The following is a 16,685-nucleotide window of genomic DNA, read 5'->3' as shown; positions in this document are numbered from 1 at the left end:
ATCAAATCCTGATTTGTTGGTCCCTTCTCCATCCATGAACAGCATAAAAAGTATCACCATTACTCAAGATGTGTAGAGTGAATTATATTCATGGTGCTAGTAAAGGGGGCTTATTGGTAGCATGGTTTTGTGAGGGGATATGGTCTGCGTTGTGATAGTGGAAATTATCAATTAATAATAAATTTGGCAAAAGGCCTCTTACTGTGACCCAGATGTGACTAAGCCAATGTGAAAGAGCTGAGACCAGGATGTGAGGCTCTAATAATTTCATTATATTTAATATTACTAATAGTACAGTGGAATGTCTAGTAATAGATTCTCTTATCCTTATCTTAGGCAAAACCAAACTGATAAATAGTTCTCACTATTCTTGTGTTTCCTGAGGATTTCAGGTCAGATCAGGGTTGCCATGTAAATTAAAAGTATCTTATTTCCATCAAGTCATCTCCATTGCCACAAAAATTGTCAGAATTAGGTTGTTTGAATCTAAAGTCCAAGTTGTTGAAAAGCAGAGCTCTGCTGTTCAGCTACCTGCAGAGTAGCTGTCTTTGCAAGTAACAACACAACTAGAGAAAATCATGCTTACACCAAATGCTGTATGAAAAGTTTTCATGGATCTACTTTTATTTGTGTTACAGTGTGATATTGCCCACCAAACCTGCCTGCTCGGAATAATGCTTATCTAACACTGTCAGGATAATAAAAAACTTCAAGAGTTAAAAATGTCTGGTAAAAAATTTAGTTTATATTATTTACTTTAAAATAGATAGGCTTCTTTTTGATGATGCCCCTGGATTGGTGTGTTAGTCATGCTGAGTGAATGTTTGTTGTTCTATGCAGAGTGAGCAGCTGTAGCTTTTGCAGTGTGAGTGGTGCACCAAAGCAAGCATTATCTAACAAGATATAACATGTCTGATTTACTTCTCTTTATCCACACCAGACATAGTAAAGAGTGCACTGGAAAAAAAGAAATTAAATATATAAACATCTCCTCTCATTCCCTAATTTTTTGTTTCTGTTTGCCCATATTGCATTCTGATTTTTTAATCTTTGATTAACGTCTTGGTAGCAAAGTTGCCATAAGGAAAAACAATTCACTTGAATTGCAAGAATTCCCCCAGAACTTAGTTCATAAAATTGAAAATATTCTGTTTTTTTCAAATGAAATGTAAATGCATTGGCTACCTGTTATACATCTCCCCCCACCACCAAAGAAAAAAAGAAAAGAATGTAAGAACAGTGACAATCTCTGCATATAAAAAAAGAACATTTATTTGATAAAAGAGGCTCATAAATTTACACACTAGTTAATTTGAAATTCCTTTGAGGATCATTATATAGGAATGTTCCAATCATCTGAATCAAAGCTCTGTTCTCTCTGCTTTCAGAAATGGCTCACATATGTGCACACTGCTAGACAGGAATTTTATGTATCAGAGGTCAAATTCACATGAAAACAAAATTGGAACATGTGGGATACATTCAGTCCTGGCAGAACCCTATTTTCTGTAGCATTAAAACAGAAGCACATAATGTCAGAATATAATAAAAATTTGATTTAAAAGCACTGTTGCCAACTAGGTTACTGGGCAGCAAGAGTCCAGCACTAGAAATAAAACAAGTAACTGGATAGCAGAAAGATTATTAAAGTCCTTAGCATAGTCCCTAGTGCATGAACATTTGGGCTGGATCCAGTTGCAATATAAACAATTTTTGCAGCTTGGGGCTTGCCTATTTGAACTAAAATGTGGAAAGTAGAGATGTAATACCTTTTCTAATAATATGTTGTTCTTACAAATACTGTTATTTCCATTAACTCTCACTAAAGAGAGTATTGCAGTGTCTCCTGTATGTTTCAGTATCAAATACACATACTTCACGGTAAATGAGGTATATATATTGGGAAGTCCAAGATTTATTTTCAGTTGACCATTAGGTCATTTAATGTTTTTTTCCTTTAATAAAAGGTATAGAATAGACATTGGAATCCCACAATTTACCATGTCTTGAGTCAGCTCTTTATTTCTTGCTTCAGTGGTGTTTTTCTAGTTCACTGTTTTGCTGATGGTGTCAAGCTTGTCTTCAGGCACAATACAGGAAATAAATTAGACCTCATCAAAGAACAGTATTAATCGTATTTGAAATGAATTCCCTGAAGGACAGTTTAGTATGACACCTTAGGGAAAAAAAACTGCTCCACTTCACAACTCATAAAGCAAAATAAAAGTCTTTTTCTTTAAACCAAGAAATACAGAAACTGTGAGGATTACTATAAGGCTCTACAAAAGAGCTTTTCAAAGTGACATCTGGCATTAACTAAGCATGTGAGGCTAAAATTCAATCCTTCACCTGCAACGACCCTGTGGAAGCCTGTGTTACCCATGGGAGGAAGAGACAGATGACTTCAGGTCACCCTTAGGCTGGTTTTGGTCAGGGCAGGTCTAAGAGCAGGTTGTTAGGTGTACTGGGTACTGGGCCATAAGGAATCGTTTATGTTTGGTAACCTCCCACTGAGTCTCCATCACAGCAGCTCACAGGCTGTTTTACAGGCCACACTATTCCAGGATCTCCTAAAAAATTACTTTTTAAAGTAATATCTGTATCTCTTAGCTCTGGCATCCCTGGCAGACTTGAGAAAGAGACTTGGACAGGGCAAGCTTTGTCTGCTCTATACAACTTTTACTCATGAAGAGTTGTCCTACAAACATCTTAAGATTTTATTGGGTTGTGGGGACATTGAGAACAAAGAAATATTCCTTTGATAATAGAAGGTACTAGATAGGACGATGGATACATTGCCAACATCTTGGCTCTTTGCATTGGCAAGGAAAATCTGATAGAAAAGCCGTAGGTCACCTGAGGGAAAAATTTCCTCCTGACTGAACATGGCACTTAGGTGGCACCCAGCCACCCTAAAACAGCAACTTAAAGCTAAGAGCATCCATATACCATGCCTATGTCCTGACTCACTGGCCAGTCTCCAGTGCTTTAGATGAAATGGAAAATGAAATTCAAAAGCTAAATGTTACATCAGGAGGGAGAGCATTATAAACTTAGTCTAAGCCTTAGCCTTTGTAATCAGAGTTCCAACCTCTCCAAGTCCCTCAAACCTGAGCGTAGTTTGGGCCCTAGAATGTTTGCTTAACTAGCACATATGTTGGGACTTATCATGAGAGTATCATAGCCAGAGATTAAAAAACACAGATTGGAGTGATGTCTTGGGAATTTCACCTAAATGCAGTCACTATAATGACTGCACACATTCTTCCCAGAATGTAAAGAAAATCAGTGGAAGATTCTGTTTGTTTCTTCTTTTTTAATCTGTTTGGTATGTTCTTTCATTTCACCTGCCACAACTCAAGTGACATCTGTGATTTGTGATTTATACATGCACCTCTCTCCTAGATCGAATGCTCCCTCTGCAGGCACAGCTCTTTCTACAGCTTTTCCAAGTGCAAAACCCAGTATAATTAATAGTTTTTATAATGGTTTCTTTTTAATTTTGTAAATAAATATTCTGCTGTGTTTTTAATATACAGGATGATCAACAGCTTCTCAGTGCATTTCTTTATTTGCACTTGCCTGCACAGGAATAGATTTAGGAATATCAAGCTAAACACAAATCAGAAGATTCTGCATCTCTAATTTACCAGTTATAGACTTTTTTTTTCTTTTCAAGGAATGGATAGGAGTTTTGTAGTAATCATGTGCTGAATGTGTGCCTATTCCCTCACTTATACAATCCCTGTCTGAGGAAAACAAAACTGCCTTGTCTGTCCCTGTGCATTCCTTCTATCACTAATGTCCCCTGACTCCCCATCTCCCTTGCTGGGTTTGTCTGCAGCACAAGGGGCAACACCAGGCTCTCTGTTACACTCATTTTTCCCTCACCAGACAGCTGCTGCCTTTTCTCTGCCTGATGGTTGAGGGATGAGTCTCCTCTGGATTTTCTTTGTTCTTCAGTAAAAGCATAAATTGAATGTCTCTCCATTACCCAACCTCCAATTATCACCAAAACTGAAAAATTAATATGAAAATAAATTAACTAAAAAAAAAATAATATGGTCGAGGCCTGTACGTATCTGATCAATTTGGCTGAAATCAACTCATGAGTTCAAAATATACTGGAAGAAAAAAGAGAACAAACACAGACAAGCAGAAGCACAGGCAGAGTATATCACTTAAGCCTCATTTCCTTCTGAAATCAAGGTAAATATATGTACATTAGGGCTTTTTAAAAAAATAAGGTGCTGTTCTTTTTATTCATCCATATTGATGCTATTAAAATTAATTTAGTTTGCATAAATGCCTAAATTTAACAGTTCTGGAAATTAAATATCTCTAGTGTCTAAACAAGCACAGTATCAGTAAAGAGCATAATGACCATGGTTTCACTAGTAAGCTCCCTGTGCATCCTGGTAAGCCCCTGCAAAATGTGATGGGAAAACAGTGGTGTTTCCAAATGGGTTAATGGGATTTTCCAAATGGGTTTGGGGATTTTTTTGGTTTTTGGGGGTTTTTTTTGGTGTTTTTTGGAAGCTGATAAGCCTGCAAAGTACAGCCCTAACTCTGTTGGTGATTTTGATTGCATGCATGTTTGCTTGGGAAATTATGTTCTACACCTAGAGCTTAAATTATGTGGGTGCCTGTATTTTGGGCTTCTTTCTTTCTTCTTTTTTTTTTTTTTTTTTCCTTTCTTCTTTTTTTTTTTTTTTTTTTTTTTTTTTTTTTTTATACCTACCTATAAAGCAGTGTTTATTTATGTAGCATTTGTTCAGCTTGTTTTTTAAACTCAGTAGTTTGACTGCTTCACAAGTGGATGGAAGATGTAACCTTTACTAGGTGATGACTGATTTCTGTGACTATTTTCAGGGAGACCGTGGAATTAGAGGCCCTCCTGGACCACCGGGGCCAATAGGATGGGGAAGCATGGGCCCCAAGGTTGGTAGGATGCCATGTTGAAGTTTTTTGTGCACTTTTGTGATGTGGCACCCAGACCCTGATCTCTCAGATGCCAAACGATCTTCATCAGTTATTGATTTACATTAGTGCAGCTTCAGGAGAAATCAAGCATGTAAGCATGGTCAGTAAACATACACTTCTACCAACTGGATTAGGAAGAATACTAATGGGATGAAAATTGCATTTGCAGCTAAACTTTATGAGATTACATCTGGAGATTGAACAGAGCTATCAGGCTGGTGAATTAGTTAAATGATACATTTCTTCTGCATGTATCTATCCTGTTTCCAAGATGATCTTTTGTGCTGGAAAATACGTTAAATGTGAATTTTATGTTTGCAATTTTTGCTCAATCAAATTAAATCAAATTGATTTTGTTATTAAAACCATTAGAAAAGAAATATGAAAACAAAACGTTAATTCTATAAGCAACCAGCATGCAACATCTGGGCAATTTTTTCTCCCTCCACTGAAGTGATTTATAATTAAAAAAGACATACTGATATGATAAGAAACTCAGTCCTTGCCTGGATTTCTTTATAACCGGTTTAGCCATTAATTATTTTTACAAAGGCAATGAGGAGAAACATTGTGTTTATTTCTCCACTTTCTGTTAGTTTTAAGATAAATACACCTTTGTCACTTTTTTTTTGCATAACAGCAGAGAGTAACAGAACCCTCCAGTGCCATTTTGTATAAACTAGTATCTGAATTAAGAAACATTGCTATTATCAGCTCCATATCTGCAATAAACGGCTAGGCACAAATACTTTTTCAGGTTGTGTCTGATTTTACCTGTTTTCTGAAAGCTGCTACAATTTCAACACCTTGGTAAATAATACTGACACAGCCTGTTTGAAAACAGTAGATTTGGACTGAGTGTCAAAATCCTACAACTGTGTGACATTACGTGCTGTTTCTACAAAGCCTTTGAGAACGAAAAATGTGTTCTCTGTGGGGAAACAGTATTTTGTTTTCAAGGGTGAGGACCTGTATGTAATCTTTCTCCTGTGAGGTCAGGCTGAGAGAGCTGGGATTGTTCAGCCTGGCAAAGAGAAGGCTTTGTGGTTGAGATGACCCACCCTTTAGATATAGATATAGTTGATACGGATATATTGATAACTATATATGTATGCATATGTATATCTATCTATATATATAGATATAAACAGTAGTTTTCATAAGAGATTTTGTGAAAACTTGTGACAAATTTTTTGTCTCCAGAGATAATAATGGTGACTTTTCAAACATCGCTAACATCTAGAAGTTAATTATTTAGAACTATAAATTTAGATTTCATTATGACAAAGTCTTCTTCTGCCTACGTATTCAACATATTCAAAATCTAGGTAAATATACATACCACTGAATGATTTCCACTTACTGTACTGGAGCACAGTGATTACTTATTATAAGACAGTAACCAAAACTCCAACCTGAGTTTGACAGAAACTTTTATGAAGCTTGATCAAATTTTGAAAACTTTTCCAATTAAAAATACTTTTTTAAAAAAAATAAAATCAATCATTTAGTTTTGATGTAATCAAAAGGATATACTTCACTTTGTCACTTTGAAATGTTAAATTAGCCTGCCTGCAAACAGAAGAGCTCTACCTGACTTTGTATTGCTTTGTATCAGCATGTGCTGCTTTGGCTTTTCTCTCATCCCTTCCCACTTAGGATTTTCTGAACGATTGGTGCTCCTAGAGACTGTGGCACCACAGGGGCTTGGCATATGCCCATAGTGCCCAAGAACTAGCAAAAATGCCTGACAGATTTACTTACACTAGGTCCTATAGCTCTTGTCCTTTTTGCCTCTGCTGTTGTGCCTCCCTTTTGCAATTGCATGAAGCTGTTCTGTAAACATGGTTTTTGTTGTCTTCTATATAGGGAAAAATGAGGAAAGTATCACTCTGTGTCATGAGTAAATTTTATCCTTTAATTATTTTCAAATTAATTGTCCCTTTGCTTTCCTGAGAATTTACCAATGATAATTACTAAGACCCACAGTGAGAAAACATAAATCCAAGAAGAATCAGAGCTAGAGTTTTATTTCTTTTGCTTGCAGTGACTTTGGGATTATTTCCTAAGTGTTACCAGGAGTTTACCTCCTAATTCTTCTTTTTTTGTCTCACTGACTGTTATAGGGTATTATGGGACGCAATGGCTTGCCTGGTCCACCTGGCCCCCCTGGCATCAGCATACAAGGAGACAAGGTAATCCAGGTTAATGTGATATCTGTTCAGTTTCTTCTAAAACTGTTTCTTAAAGAGATTCGTTGTCTTCTTTCCATCTTTGCCACCAAATCAGTAAACTCCTGCAAATATTAATTTTACACTTAATTTTTGTATTCATATGATATGCAATATTTACTTTTTATTTGCTGTATTTTCAGTGCTGTTTGCACCCAATTTCTCTCCTATTGTTCTTGTTATTAAAATATATATTTAACGTGGAGAAAAAAGGCTTATCTCTGCCACATCTTATTGATTTACCTAGATCTGTAGTTTTCTGTGGGTTGCACTTGTAAAAGGCAGTAACGGAGATCTACTGTGGCAGAATAAGCTAAAACAACACAAGTAGGAATATAAATGAAATTAGGCACTCTCCCACATACTCTTAATTGGGTGGGTTTTTACTCACTCAGTTCCAGCCACAATTTCTCTGCTTAAAAGGAGAAATACAAACATGACAACATATTCTGGGCATTCAGTTGTTAAATTGCCTTGTCATATATATGTGGAAAATTTATTAAAACTGGAGGCTCCAGTGGAGAGCAGCCCAAGTTTCTCCTGTTTTCCTTAAATCAGTGTGCTTAAAATTGAGCATATGATGATTTCCCTGGATCAAGAGTATTATTCTCAGGTCTACAACTCTTAAGTGGTCAACCACCAGTGATTCAGTAAAAGGGGCAGTGTTCTAGTTTGGTTATAAAAGGGGCCTCTCCTCTCTGTGATTTTGGCTGTAGATACTAAAGACATCAGGGAATTCACTGGCCAACAGGTCTTCATTGGAAAACAGTGGCATTTTGAAACAAACAAACAAATTTATGAAAATGTATGTTGTTTGCAAAATGATTCAGAGGTGAAACTTTCTTTGGTCCATTGTGGAACTACTTCATACAAGCTTTACCAGAAAAGCACAGATTCCTTTGCAATTTATTTAGTTCAAGACTTACTTTGGTTACTTCTTCAATATCTTCCATTATTATATTTGTGTTCCATCATTTCTGGTTTCTGAAGAAGGCTCTTACTTTTTATCACTAAGGTATTTCATAGCATAAAAACATATTATGTCCTTTCTTTTTCCTTATTATATAACTCCCTTTTATGGTTCTGATTTATCCTGCTTCCAGACTTTCTTAGACAGAGATCTCTACGTGGCTAAGAGTCGTGACTGTCTAGACCTTTGTTTCAGATCTGTTTGAAATTTAGCTCTGTATTAGTTGCTATCAATAATCACAAAACTAATTCATATTTTATTGTGAGGACATACAAAACTCCTTATTTTCTTTTCTCTTCTTCCTGTTTGCTGAATCTTTCCTCTAGTTTTGTGAAAAATTCTTGCCATCTCCATATCACTTTATGGTATAGGAATACTCTTTCCTGTCTGCCTTTAATAACAATTTCTGCTGTGTTTCCAGAATCTAATATTTGGGATATATCTTTGTTAATTCAACAGGTATGTGAGGGTAATAATAAAAGCACAATTGCCATTCTGGACAAAAATGTTTCAGCAATCAAGTGCATCTGATGATACATTAAAAAATATGCAGATTACACAATATTTTTCTGTTCCTCTGAGAAGATAAGGGTTACCCAATATATATTCAGTGTGCACATATACACCCCTCTCTCTCTCTCTTTCTCTCCCCTCCTGTCTCTCTCTCTATATTTATCTCTTTAGATATACACAGCTGTTTGTCTGAATGTTATGTTGGCGCTGCTATGAATAAATGTCTAAAGCATGTTTTACTAGTGTTGAGAACTCAGTTTCATTATGGAAGTTTCCAGTGGAAGAGCACAGTTCACTGACAGACTGTCAAACAAAGGCACGTTTCTAATGCAAGGATGTGGAATTTAGGGATGTTGGAAAGTAATGTGTCCTGCTTATGAAATGTCTTTGGGTTTGAAAACAATACTTTAACGATATGGTGTGTCAAACTCAGCTGCTGTTGTTTCTGTAGTTTTCCGTGGGTTGTGTAGGTACGATCTGTCTTGCCATTTCTGTTTTCTTCCCTTTAATAATTGCTTTTTAAAATTATTATTATTTCTATATAATTCTTAGGAACAGCTTATTTCTGAGCAACTTTTGTAACTGTCTTGCTCTGGTAGTGCCAGTTTCCTCCACACACTGGCGCTTGTTGACTTTTGTATGTCTGTTTTGTCCTTCCATCTCTTCACACATCAAACTTCATTCTTTTTTGCCACTCTTCATCAGATTAAAGTTATTCTACCCCTGCATTTGACCTATCAATATCACTCCAAGTATTTTTTTAATATAAAGAGAGAGGTATTGGTCTACATATGGTAAGAATGTAATGCCAAAATGAGTTGGGTTTCGGTTTACTTTATGTTGATAGCTATATTCACAGATTTTTTTTTAATGCTTGGTTCCCTTTCAAAACCACAGTCTAGACATTCTCAGATCTGCACTCAATTCATTTTCATAATACTGGTGGTCAGGTTTGAATTTATTATGTATATGAATTAAACTGTCAAAGCCATAATATTTTTAAATCAATACAGCACACTTCTTGTGTTTTACTATATGTACTGTAATGGAATCTATCATAAACCCTTCTAATGTTGATTGATACTTGCTGCACAAGTAGAGGAAGGAGGATTTGGTTCTGTAGTGGCTGCTTTAAGGGATGAAACTCATATGTGTGCTTGTGAGAAAAGTCAGCTGTATGGGTATGAATTTACTTAGAACAGTAGGTCCCATTCAGTTTTCATTTTCTGAACAACATCCTAACAATGTCAAATGGACAGTAACAAATGGCAGCAATAAATCTACCATTTTGTTGGGTCTGACATTTATTACTAGCAAAAAACCACTGGAATACACAGCATATCCTGATTTTGGTTCATATGTATGTGCTCTGCAGACCTGCAAAGGTGTTAACCAGGAAGCTTTGTGATGACCTGAGGGGGAAGGAGAGTCCGTCCCAGTGCTGAACAGCAAGCCTTGAAACAAACTGGCTCACTGTTTCACTATGTTTAAAAGCCATTTGCAATAATATCTAAACGAGGGCCTAAGAAGGCACAATCCTGCTAAAAAGTGACTTAAAGGAAATTAAACATCCACTGTGAATTCCTGTGACAGTGCAAAATAAGTTATCCTGTGCATCCCATCACCTTAAGAGAATTTCCTATTAACTGGAAATCCCCATAGTGGATCAGCTATGGAATTTGATATATCCACTGTTTTTCAGTCTCCAGTGTGTACATAATAGTGTCTGAATTGCTGTTGCTTTAAGAAACTGGGGCGAGAGGAAGTTCTCCTTACAGAGGCAAGAGGCAGCAGGTCAGGGATAGTAGCCCTGGTGGCAAGCAGAGCATTTAATTCCCCAAGCTGGGGCTAGTGGACCAAGAGGTACTCACAGGGCAAGGCTGTGAAAGCAGTGCTCCAGTGGAGATGTGAATGGTGGAGTGCCTTGGATACCTTTCCCTAGCACAGGGCACGATCTCCGTGCACTCATGTGCAAGCAGAAGCTGCCACTTCAGCAGGATCTCAGTCAGATCTGCAATTTGGACAGGGAAAACCATCCATGGACCTGACTTGTCATACACTGTGTCTTTGAAGAGCTGCATCTCATTACCTAACTCCTGATGAATTCCTAACTCATGGGAGCCAGGAGCCCTCAGTACAGGGAAGAGAAGGTTGGCTTAGCTGTTCACTGTGCAGCTGCTTCTTTGCCTGCAGAAATCCATAAACCCCTATCCAGCACAGCAGGAAAAGTCAGTGATCAGTCCTGGTGCACCTTAGGTGAAGGCTGAATAAACTCGGAAACACTTTTGTATTTCTCTGTTTTATATTATGAGCAATATGACCCCTTTAGACCCATTTGTGAGCACTGATACAAGCATTAAAAAAAGGTGCTTTAGAAAGACTGTGAGAGCTCTTGACTGAAAGATAGAACTGGCTAACCCTTTACTTGCACCTCGTAGTTAGATTTGATAGATTAGTAACTGCTCCTGATCTCATTGACATTCTCTGGAGCTGGTTTTAGTATCTGCATCAGGGCCTGCTGTTATGTGAATTATGTATGTAATGTAAATTTTGGTGAAGCATTTATGTGCCAGGAAATATAATCACTTCTAGCTGTGTTTAACATGCATACAGCAGTTCATCTGTAAAAAATATTTGTGTTACCCTATTAAATAAAGCAAGAAGGTTTCTGGAAGCCAGAAGCTATGAAGAATTTTCTGTGTGCATATAACAGCTGTGTTTTATAACACTGTGTGCCCACACTGCTAGCATGGACATGCTTTTTAAGTCTAAGTACATGCAGCAGGGCATGTGTAGCAATCCTTATAAGCAATTTTGTGCTCTGTAAATGGACTGATACTATCTTTTGAAGTATCAGCGGAAATGTGTTCTGCGTTCCACACTGAAGAGTAGAGATGTCTTCTTATTTACTTAAGATCAGGAAAAAAATCTTCCCTGGAGAGGTCATGAATGTGTATTTCTAGAGAAATTTTGGTTTGGACCTCATTTTATTGCTCTAGACAGAATGAATAGCTATCTGAGCCTCTGAGAAGTTACTTTTGTCTTTCATCTCTTTCAGTGGAATGGTAAATTTTCATTTAATTAATCAGAAACAAGTTCTTTGTTATATACTTTATAAGATTCTCATGTATTTTCTGAATCATAGCCAATTGCTTATTTCTCCAACCTTAGAACACTTTAGTCTTGAAAACTGTGTGCTTCATCCCATAGTACAAATATCTGACTTTCTCTATAATGTAAAGTGTAAAAGTGAATACAAACAGCATAGATTTTACATTAATTTTCAGTTAAACTTAAGTTTCATATTCTATTCAGGGAGAAAAAGGAAATAAAGGTTTTCCTGGACCAAAGGGAACAATAGGACCTGGCCTTCCTGGACAAAAGGTAAATCCTAGGTTTGCAGTAAGGAAAAAGAAGGGGGTTTTCTTCCTTTATTGGTTATTTGGTGTGACAGGTCTTTGAAGAGAAACAGAAGGCAAAGACATTACCTTATATAGGTAGCAAGGTAAGTACTACTCTCTGTCAGCTTTGAAGTCTGTGAAAATCCTAATGGTCATTAAGGATCAGATTACAAATTAGGATCTAGAACGAGGTCATACATGTTATAATTCTAAGTTATTAAAACTATGTATTCATTTATTCTTTAATTTTTTCAGCTGTTACAAAGTGTCCTTTTATTTGCCAGGCTTTGACAAAAAAAGGAATTGCTTTATGATTAATGTCATTTAAAGGCTTTTCTTTACTTGACTTGCTTTTTCTACAATGATTAAAGCCCAAGCTTGAATCTTTCGTTGCTGAATAACTTCCTGGTTGTTGTAAAAATTGTGAGAATTTCTTACACTTAGCTATTCACATCTAACAGCTTGGGAGCTTTTATGTGAATGTCAAGCTTTTTGACACAGATTCAAATTTCTGCCTCCTAGTTCTATTTTCACTCACATTCCAAATGCCATAATATTACAATAGTAACTGCAGTATTTTCTCTGATTGTCATATTCATCTTGTACATTGACTAATCTTTGTGATCCAATGTAAATCTCTCCAAATGCTCACTTTTCTGTTTGCTGTTACTATAGCAGACTTGTCACACATGAGAAGAGATTGTTTAGTTCAGTAGGAAATTCGTATATGTACCAAAAAGATCAGGTTTTAGTATATTTAAGTATAAGAAAGTAGCAACACCACCACAGTCAGCAAATCATATTTGCTTTCCCATTATTATTATTAATGCCAGCATTAGCTTCAATGATGTTAGATTCATGGACAGGTAAAGGAAAGTAATATCCTTTGCTGGATATTAAGATTTTGTGAAATAGAATAAGAACTGTCTTCCAAGACCTTACTAAGCTGAAACTGGTTTTCTTAATGCTGTGGAAGAGCTATGTACAATTTTCAGATTTACACCAGTTTGAATAAGATCAGAATCAGACTGATAAAGTCAAAAGGGTTCTTTAAAACTGGTAACAATCACCACAGTGAGGGCTTTAACACAGGAGTTACCTGTGTCATTCCGTTGGCTAGGTAATAATGAGGAATAATATCAAAATGGACAGAAATCTAGATAAATTCATAAGCTTTAAAATTTCAAGTGAAATGTAAGATGGTTAGTAATTTCCAGAGAAAAGTAAAAAAATTGTCCTGCGCTATCTTCTTCTTGGAAAAAAAAGTCTAATTTAGAACCTGAATCTTATTTACATTTCATACCTGCATTATATAAAAACTGTCTCAAAATGTTGAACCCTCTCACTTTTTAGAAGTCAAAAGGTCTAGTCAGTTGAGGGAAAAAGTGCAAAATTGCTTCTAAATGTGAAATATTGTATTTTCCAATGGATTTAACAGTCCAAGCATGCCTCTTTGTTGTCTTTTGAAAGCTCACAGGTTTTCATTTGGCTTTTATACAGAGCTGGTGTGAGTTTCAGCACAGAGGCTCATCTGATGCAATTATATCTCTCTGTAAGTCTAAATTAGCATAGGTCCAGTATAAACATTGTTTTAGAGTTCAAGAAAATCAAAGAACAGAAAATATTATATATTCTTGACTTTTGCATACAGATGTCTTTACTGCCCCTCTGGAACTAAGGTAATTTTTCATAGAAATTTCTTAAAGATGCTTTTACTGCCCATTATGCTTTCTCTGAGAGCTTGCTGTCAGATATTCTCCTTATAATACATGGAAGAGAAACCATTAATAAAAAAACCCAAAAGAGCAAAAAAATTTATCTTTAAAGCTCAGTGAACCTTACTTTCAGCTCTGACAATCAACAAAACTGGAGCTATGACTGTATATAATACAGTTCTTTTAAATTAGGGAGACTATGGAGATAAAGGTGATCCAGGGAGCAAAGGTGCCAAAGGAGAGATTGGAGACCCAGGACCTCCAGGGCCAGAGGTAAAACACGTTTTATTGTTACTTAAATTTACACAGTAGAAACTAGAATAATTTAGCTTTTGTTAATTATCTTATTCTACATGATTTCAGGGAGCTGTGGGAAGAAAAGGTGAACCTGGTCTTTCGGTAAGTAGGTAAATAAATTATTTGAAGCAATAGTAGTTTATCTGGGGAAAATATTTTAAGTTTATCTGGGGAAAATATTACACAAGACTGTTTATGAGATATTTCATTGCCTGCAATTTTGTAAATAAATAAATAAATATTTAAGCATTCTTAACACTAGAACACACAACAAATTAATACTCTTTTTCAGAGAGAAGACGTTATCAGACTTATCAGTGAAATATGTGGTAAGCATTCCAGTATGGTAAAAACTAGTTCTGATAAAACAGTGAATTTATATTGAATGAGTGGATTTTTGCTCAGCATGTTTTTGTGTCAGGACACCACTGATATGAAAACAACGCTCACTATGTTATAGAGCTATACTTAAAATAATTCAGTCCTGCTCCATTTCTGTGATCAGTACCAGTAACTAGAAATTAATTCATTAACTGAGTTTCAACTGACTGTAAATCTGATGTATGAGTTCAATTTATTTTTTGCAGGTGGTTTCTCATAAAATGTCTGAAATGGTTTTTCTTCTAGGTTGTGGTGTCAAATGTAGAGTAACACCCCTGGAGCTAGTATTTGTCATTGACAGTTCAGAAAGCGTTGGACCAGATAACTTCAATATTATCAAAGCCTTTGTGAAAACTTTCATTGACAAGGTTTCGGCCGACCACGCTACAACCCGCATTGGCATTATCAACTTCAGCCACAGAGTGGACCTGGTGTCCTCTCTGAAGCAATACACAGGCAAAAAGCACCTGAAATCAGATGTTGACAAGATGCCCTACTTAGGAGAAGGCACGTACACAGCTTCTGCTATCCAGGAAGCCATTCACCTATTCCAGGCAGCGCGCCCGGCTGTAAGGAAGGTGGCTGTTGTAATAACAGATGGACAGGCAGACAGTCGTGATAAAGTACGGCTGGATACTGTAGTAAGAGAGGCCCATGCTACATACATTGAGATATTTGTCATTGGGATTGTTCAAAGGACGGATCCTCATTATGATGATTTCCTGAAAGAAATGCAGCTCATCGCAACAGACCCTGATGAAGAACATGTTTACCAGATAGACGACTTCATAACACTTTCAGGTAAAAGAAACAATTTCAGTAAGAGAAAACTGGAAAGAAGCACATAAGGGAATTTGGCCCCTCCCATGGCCAGGCAAGGCAGCCTGCTGAGTAGCAGCTTTCATTTCTCTTTTGGATAAAGCTCGCTCTTGTTTCACATCATCTTTGGCCAAATGAAACCCTTGCCTAATTTTTACTTCTTGCAGAAACAATAAACCACAATGAACATCAGTTTTCTATGCCCTTATTTGGGATACTCCTCTTTTCTGTGAGATTGCATCAGCCTTCCTTCACAGTCCTTCTGTGCTTGGCCATTGTTTCATCCTAGAGTGATGCAGATTTACTTCGATGTAAAATCTCAAACTTACTCTTTCTTTTGGGTCTTATCAGTCTTGGAATCTCTCCATGCTCTCTTACAAGCAGTCCTCCTTATTTTATGTTTGTTTGTTTGTTTGTTTGTTTGTTTGTTTGTTTTTGAAAGCATAAGGAAACCTATGCTTTCACACTGATTCCAGGGAAAAAATGGTGAACCCACAAACGAGGGAATGGGGTATGATAGATGTGGTATATTTCGATATATGTGGCTTGAAAAAAATCTGTGACTATGGGTGAAATCAGGAGAAAATCCAGAGGAAATCTATAATGACCCATTAAAAAAGGGTACATTGGTCTAGACTAACTGTAGATCAGCCTATACTTTTCCTGAGCATAGACTTATTTTGCTATGCTGAGATTGTGAATGAAGTTAATTCTGGATTGAAGGCAGTAAGAAGAATCCAAGCTAAAGTCTGGTTCCTGCTGGGATTAAATTTAAGGCTTTGTCTCAGACTACAGCATTCAGAATAAAAATATTCCCAGACCCCGGTGTTTTTTGTAGAAAAAAACTGTTTCCCAGTTTTTCTTTTTCTTTCTTACATGTAAACACTTCCTTTCCTTCACCCTCATTTTTTTACTGTTTTTTTTCTTCTCTGCTATGACTTCTACTTCTTAGAGGGACTTAGTATTTTTATGTTTCTTCTTAAAAGAACAACAAAATAAAATAATTCAGAGACTGTGTTACTTTATTACTTATCATTTGTGTTTTGACATAACTACAGAAGATGGTCTTTCACAAGTTACTGTGATTAAAGATTTAGGGTTAATACTGCATTAAAGCTTGTTCTGAATCATAGTGACTTCTTTTCATTACCCCTTAAAAATGTCATTATTTCACTAATCTTTTCAGCTCTTGAAAATAAACTGATCACAAAAATCTGTGAGAATGAGTCTGCAGTGTACACCAGAAAATACAATGTTTTATCTCCATCTCCAAGTCTGGAACCTGAAATTGCCAGGAAAGATGCTAATAGACAGTTACCTAAAATTACCACTTCAGAGGTTGATGTGCTTCCTACAGAAGGAATTAGTTACCCAG

At 36.4% G+C, this 16,685-nt stretch overlaps 1 protein-coding gene across 1 annotated transcript in view; it reads left to right on the top strand.

Moving 5' to 3' along the window:
* COL28A1 (collagen type XXVIII alpha 1 chain) overlaps nucleotides 1-16,685 on the top strand; it is a 59,684-nt gene that overhangs the window by 38,791 nt on the left and 4,208 nt on the right. The window contains exons 26-33 of the mRNA XM_088162090.1: nucleotides 4,873-4,941; nucleotides 7,110-7,178; nucleotides 12,013-12,081; nucleotides 14,006-14,086; nucleotides 14,177-14,212; nucleotides 14,403-14,439; nucleotides 14,738-15,292; nucleotides 16,497-16,684. Coding sequence (XP_088018216.1) covers nucleotides 4,873-4,941; nucleotides 7,110-7,178; nucleotides 12,013-12,081; nucleotides 14,006-14,086; nucleotides 14,177-14,212; nucleotides 14,403-14,439; nucleotides 14,738-15,292; nucleotides 16,497-16,684 — 1,104 coding nt within the window. The remainder of the gene's footprint in view (nucleotides 1-4,872; nucleotides 4,942-7,109; nucleotides 7,179-12,012; nucleotides 12,082-14,005; nucleotides 14,087-14,176; nucleotides 14,213-14,402; nucleotides 14,440-14,737; nucleotides 15,293-16,496; nucleotide 16,685) is intronic.

Source organism: Sturnus vulgaris, chromosome 1 (assembly GCF_052056855.1).
Source record: "Sturnus vulgaris isolate bStuVul1 chromosome 1, bStuVul1.hap1, whole genome shotgun sequence".
NCBI lineage: Eukaryota > Metazoa > Chordata > Aves > Passeriformes > Sturnidae > Sturnus > Sturnus vulgaris.
The sequence above is the reverse complement of the archived record's forward strand: the minus strand, read 5'-3'. Positions and strand labels throughout refer to the sequence as shown.